Raw genomic sequence first — 5,876 nt, 5'->3', positions numbered from 1 at the left:
TCACCCTCACTCTCATTCCCAGCCTCACCCCCAGCCTCACCCTCACCCTCATCCCCAGCCCAATCTACAGGCACACACTCACCTGGACTCCTCTCCAGTGGCTTCTACCCCAAAGTGCTCACACACAGCTGGCCAAAACTGCTCTCGCCATGTGATGAAATCCTCCTCCAGGCTGGGGAGAGGAGGTAATGAGCCAGGCCACCCAATTGTGGCAATGGGCTGGTTTCCCCAACGGTCTGGACTCCCCAGCACCCCCAAAAGCTCATTTCATGCTGGCCCACCCAGTGATATAACCCATGGCATCAGGAAGTGTCTACAGTATCTGTCCTGACCGTGGGTGGCTTCTATCTGAGCTGGGCAACCAGGAGGATGAGGAAAAGCGAAGAAAGCCTGTCGTGTGGGGCTGGGGGTGGGTGACTCCCTTCCCTTGTGTGTCACAGGGTTCCAGCAGACACCATGGTTTTGCACTCCCCTCATGGGCCACAGCCAACCCCTAACCCTGAGGGTTCCTGACATCTGGGGTGGGAGGCTCTGGGGAGGGGTCTGGGGCACTCACTTCCCGTCATCGTCGCCCATCCCCAGCTCAAAGATCCGCTGGGCACCAAGCTGCTCTAGCCGTTTATCCACATACTTGCCCATGGCATTGAAGTGCTCGTAGGTCTTGTTCCCAAGGCCAAACACCTGTGTGGACAGAGGGGTGGGTCTGAGGCCCAGCCAGCAGTTAGGGGTGGTTTCCCTATGGCACTGGCCAAGCTGCTAGGCAGCACTGTGAGGTGGGCCACCTTTGGCCCTGGAAGCGGCTTTGTTTTGGTGACTTGCAGACCAGGGTCCCCTCCACAGTCAGCCTCTAAGCCTCAGACCTGGGTGGCCAGCAGGGGCAATTCCCCCTCCCACCCCCCCAGGCTCTCCATGTCCAGCCAAATCTTGGTCATCCCGCCACGCCTTTCTTGTCTTTAGTCTCCAGCAACAAATGCCACCTGGAGCAAAGTAGGGCTGGGGACACGGGAGCAGAGGCTCCCTGTGCTGGAGTCCAGGGTGGGAGAGGCGGTTGTTCCATTGCCCCATCAGCAGCCTTCCCTGAGGCTTCCTGCACAAGCTACCTGCCAGCCTCCCCCGCCCTGTCCTGACACCTTGGCCTGCCCTCCATGGTCAGATAAAGGTGAGACCTCTTAGACGTAAGGATCCAAAGGTCGGGGGCGGTACCACAAGCTGCCACCTGGGAGCCCCAGGGAGCCACTGGAGGAAAGATGGGGTGACTCACCGCATACTTGACTCCAGAGAGGTCCACATCTGTCTCCTGGAGCCAGTCATAGAAGTCCTGAGCATTGTCAGTGGGGTCACCCTCGCCGTAGGTGGCCATACAGAACACTGCCAGGGAGTTCTCTATTTCTGGCAGGCTGCCCAGGTCGGCCTGGAGAGATAAGGGCAGGGCCCAGGCCCAGCGACCATGACTCAGCCTGCCTGAGGTCAGACCTGTACCTGATGCGATGCAGACAAGCGAGTCCAGGGGTCGAGTGGAGGGAGTACACTTACAGAGGAAAGGGTGCTGACAGGCACAAACAGGCTGGATTCCAGGAGCCAGCTGGCACTCAGAAGGTGGTTCCCTGTGTATCAGCCCTGGGCCATCACAGTGAACCTCACTGTCCCTCAAAGTCCCTGGAGCATGGCAGGGCCTAGGCCAGTGATGGCGAACCTTTTGAGCTCGGCGTGTCAGCATTTGGGAAAACCCTAACTTAACTCTGGTGCCGTGTCACATATAGAAATTTTTTGATATTTGCAACCATAGTAAAACAAAGACTTATATTTTTGATATTTATTTTATATATTTAATGCCATTTAACAAAGAAAAATCAACCAAAAAAATGAGTTCGCGGGTCACCTCTGACACGCGTGTCATAGATTCGCCATCACTGGTAGGCTCTCATTAATTCCTAGCCAACTGTTCTCTGACTCCAAACCCAGGTCTAGAGATAGAAAGACAAATGCCTATCCCCAAGACCGAAGGCAGCATGGCGAGGGAGGAGGGTGGTTTGGTTTGGGAGATGGAGTGGCAGGAGCAGGAAACAGCTGGCACTCAGGAGAGAGTGGTTCTGAGGGAAAGAACATTTGTTGTGCTGTTGGAGCTGCGGGAGCAGCCGGGCAATGAATAGCAATGACCCCACCAGGGGAGAAGCCAGAAGGCAACTCCTGGAGGATTCTCCTCAGGATCAGCGGCTCGCTGCCAGCCTGCTTCCCTCCTGGGTACCTAAGGCTTGGCTTCCCCTCCCCTGTCCACTGCTTCCACCTGGGGCAGGGGGCTTGGCTGTCATTAGCTCTCCTGACCCAGAAACAGGCAAGCGGGCGGCTGGAAGTTTCTTGCACTTTGAAGAGCTACACCCATGCGAGGGGCAGAACACGGACAAAGGAGCCACTCCAGGAGGAGAAGAGCAAGGCAAGCCTCCCCCACATCCCTCAGAGACAGGCTGGAGACAGACTGGGCAGCTGAGGCCCAAGTCAGGGCTGAGTCCTGCAGACAGTACTGTGGCCCCAAAGGAGTGACAGGGGGAAGGGGAATGGGGGGGAACCCGACAGCTCCAAACAGGGCCCTTCCCAGTTTTCAGGTTCTCCTGGTCCCTCTCCAAGCTGCACTCTTCCCTCGGGCCCTGTCCCTGCTCCTGCTCTGGCCCAAACACAGGAGTTTATGGCCTCATTTCAAAGCCCAGCAGAAAGGTTCCCAGGGACAGCTGTCTAACATTCCTCATCTGTAGATGAGGCCAGGAAGGCCCACAGGGGTAGGGGCTCCCACAGGGGCAGGGGCTTGCCCAGGGGATTAGAGCCCAGATTCCCCCTCAATCGGCTCCCTTGCCACTGCAGTTTTGGGGGGAGGGTGGGGTGTTCAGATGGAAAATTCCTCTCCTGACTGGCTTTCATTTTTAAATGGGCTTTTATCATCTGTACATTGTATTTTGTGTTCACAAGTCTCCTTCCATCACCATTTATCCCCCCTGTACTCTTTTATACCGCCCCTACCCTCCTCAGGTGTTCTTAATGTCCTTAAAACTAGGGTCACCTGGCTGTTAGTACAAATGATAGGAAACCTCCATTCCTGTCTGTCCCTTTAGCCAACTCAACCCTTTAAGCACCTCCATGACCCAGAGATGCTGTCCTGAAATCAATGCTGCTGGCAGAGCTGGGAGGAAAGGCCACGGCGTGGTGATAGCTCACCAAGTCATACTCCTCAGGGTCTGCTGACATGCCCCGCATGCCGTAGCGGTGGGCGTCCTTGGACAAGCGGTTGGCAAACTCCTCGGCAGTCCCCGTCTGGGAGCCATAGAACACGATGACGTTCCTGCCCTGGGGAAGGCCAGATACTCAGGGTCAGTGAAGGGTCAAGCAGCAAAGGCTTCACCAGACTCCAGGTGACCACGGGGGCAGGCCAGGTAGGTGGGGCACCTCAAGGACACCCTCCCTCCTTGCTGCTTCCAGTCCTTTCTAAGTCATTCTGGGGCTAGGATCTCATGGCCATAGCTCCCAGGTGGATGAGGGCAAAGGCCACCCAGATGATGCCAGTCATCAAGGTAATCTCACACAGCTACTCAAGATCACACTTTGAACAGATTTTTAAATGACATGCAGAAAAACACAACATGCTGTTTAATAAAAAAGGATGACTAAACTATGTATAGTATAATCCAATTTTGTTATATATCCACACCCATATATATGTGTATGTGTGTATATATGTATATGTTTTGTTTATATACATACATACACAAAAGAAAAAGACTGGCAAGAAATATACCAACAGTCTCTAAATGGGGGATAAGAGTGGGTTTTCTGGATGAATATAAAAATAACATACTTAGGAAAATGTAGACAATAGGGAAAAGTACCATATGGACTGGGTCACACACTCATCCCACCCTCCTGCTGTGCCTTCTACAGCAGCTACTGAAAAAGCCCCATCTCTATCCCCAGATTTCCTGCAGCCAGGGATGCAGCACATTAGGCGCAGCCAAGTGGATGGGCTCCTTGAGATCTGGAAGGTGGAAGTGAGGCACAGGCCCCCTTCTGGTCCCCTATGGAGACATGAGGTTTCTCTGCGGTGGTCTCTGGTTTTTGCACCGACCCCCAACTGATACAGGTACAAATGACAAAATAAAAATATGGGTTACAATTGGTTTAAAGTGTTCTCATCCCTTTTACATTTCCTGAATTTTCTACAAATCATTTAAAAAGGTATTTTAAAATAATCACTACACAAACTCCTGAATAAAGGAGAAAATGCTTCTGATATCTGGTTAAGGGAACCAAACCGGATATAAAATAGTAGCTAAATATTTATGATGGCATCAAAACATATAAAGTACCTAGAAGTAAACCTTGTAAGATTCCAGACAGTGGCAGCAAAGGGACCTAGAAGTCATTGCACTCTGCACTCTCCCGCAATTGCAGAAAAGAAATGTTAGTTTCACTTAAGAATGACTTTAATGAAACAGAATTACTAATTGTATTAAGTCTCAACCTTTGAGTGCATGTAATTTTATTTTTTAATATTTTTATTGATTTCAGAGAGGAAGGGAGAGGGAGAGATAGAAACATCAATGATGAGAGAGAATCATTGATTGGCTGTCTCCTGTACGCCTCACATTGGGGATCAAGCCCACAACCTGAGCATAGGAATTGAACTGTGACCTCCTAGTTCATAGGTTGATACTCAACCACTGAGCCACACTGGCTAGGCAGGTATGGGTTTTTTGGGGGGACAATGAAAATGTTCTAAAATTGAATGTGGTTTGCACAACTCTGTGAATATACTAAAAATACACTAAAATACTTTAAATGGGTGAACTATATGGAATGTGAATTATATCGCAATAAAACTGTTACCCAAAAGAAATAAATACATCTGAAATAAGAGCCAGGAAAACTGAAAAATAGAAGTGATGGGAAGGGACGGAGAAGTGCCTGGCACTACCAAATATTAAAACAAGTATAAAACTTCAATAATTAAAATGGTCTGATACTGTACATACTCAGAGAGCTAGATCAAAGTATAAGAATAGGAAAATAAAGAAACAGACCCCAAAACCCATGGGAATAATGCGTATGATAAAAACCAATGGAGAAATGACAGACTCTATTACAAGGAATTTCGACTGTGTTAAAAAAAACCCAGTAGCCGTAGCTGGTGTGGCTCAGTTGGTTGAGTGTCATCCTATGCATGGAAAGGTTACTGGTTTGATTCCCCATCAGGGCATATGCCTGGGTTGCAGGTTCGATCTCTGGCCAGGGTGTATGCAGGAGGCAACTGATCAAGTTTCTCTTCCACACATTGATGTTTCTCTCTCTCTCGCTCTCCCTTTCTTTTTCTTTCCCTCTCCCTTCCTCTCTCTCTCAAATCAATTTAAAAATATATTAGAAGAAAAACAGTAGTATTGGATCCATACTTTACATCTTGTGCCAGGATAAAGTCCCAGTGGACAGAAATTTAAATATGAAAAATGAAATCATAAAAGTACTAGAAGAAAACATGAAGATTTCCTTTATCTCTTTAGAGTGAGGAAGGCCTTTCAAATGATGACTCAAAGTCCATAAGTCATAGAAATAAAGTGGACTATGTAACTTTTACACACACACACACATACACACACACACACACACAATAAATCAAGTCAAAGCAAACTATTAATTGGGAAAAACATTTTTACTCATATCACAGACAAGGGGTAAATCTCCATAAGAATTTAAGCAGTTCCTCAAAAAAGATCAATCTCACCAGAAAAATGGGCAAAATATTTGAACAGATAATCTATAAAAACAGAAAAAAATGAATGCCACTGTAACATGAAAATCTACTTAACCTCATTCATAAGAAAAATGCAAGTTAGAACTAC

General features: G+C 48.7%; 1 protein-coding gene across 3 annotated transcripts in view; it reads right to left on the bottom strand.

Moving 5' to 3' along the window:
- Positions 1-5,876, bottom strand: part of POR (P450 (cytochrome) oxidoreductase) — a 61,539-nt gene that overhangs the window by 6,048 nt on the left and 49,615 nt on the right. For all 3 annotated transcript variants that reach the window (XM_006773381.2, XM_006773380.2, XM_015570269.1), the window contains exons 4-7: positions 3,205-3,333; positions 1,262-1,411; positions 557-681; positions 83-172 (exon numbers count right to left, since the gene is read on the bottom strand). In XM_006773381.2, the coding sequence (XP_006773444.2) occupies positions 83-172; positions 557-681; positions 1,262-1,411; positions 3,205-3,333 (494 nt within the window). The remainder of the gene's footprint in view (positions 1-82; positions 173-556; positions 682-1,261; positions 1,412-3,204; positions 3,334-5,876) is intronic.

The sequence above is a fragment of the Myotis davidii genome, unplaced genomic scaffold (assembly GCF_000327345.1).
Source record: "Myotis davidii unplaced genomic scaffold, ASM32734v1 scaffold726, whole genome shotgun sequence".
NCBI lineage: Eukaryota > Metazoa > Chordata > Mammalia > Chiroptera > Vespertilionidae > Myotis > Myotis davidii.
Note: the sequence above shows the minus strand (reverse complement) of the source record. Positions and strands in the feature narration are given on the sequence as shown.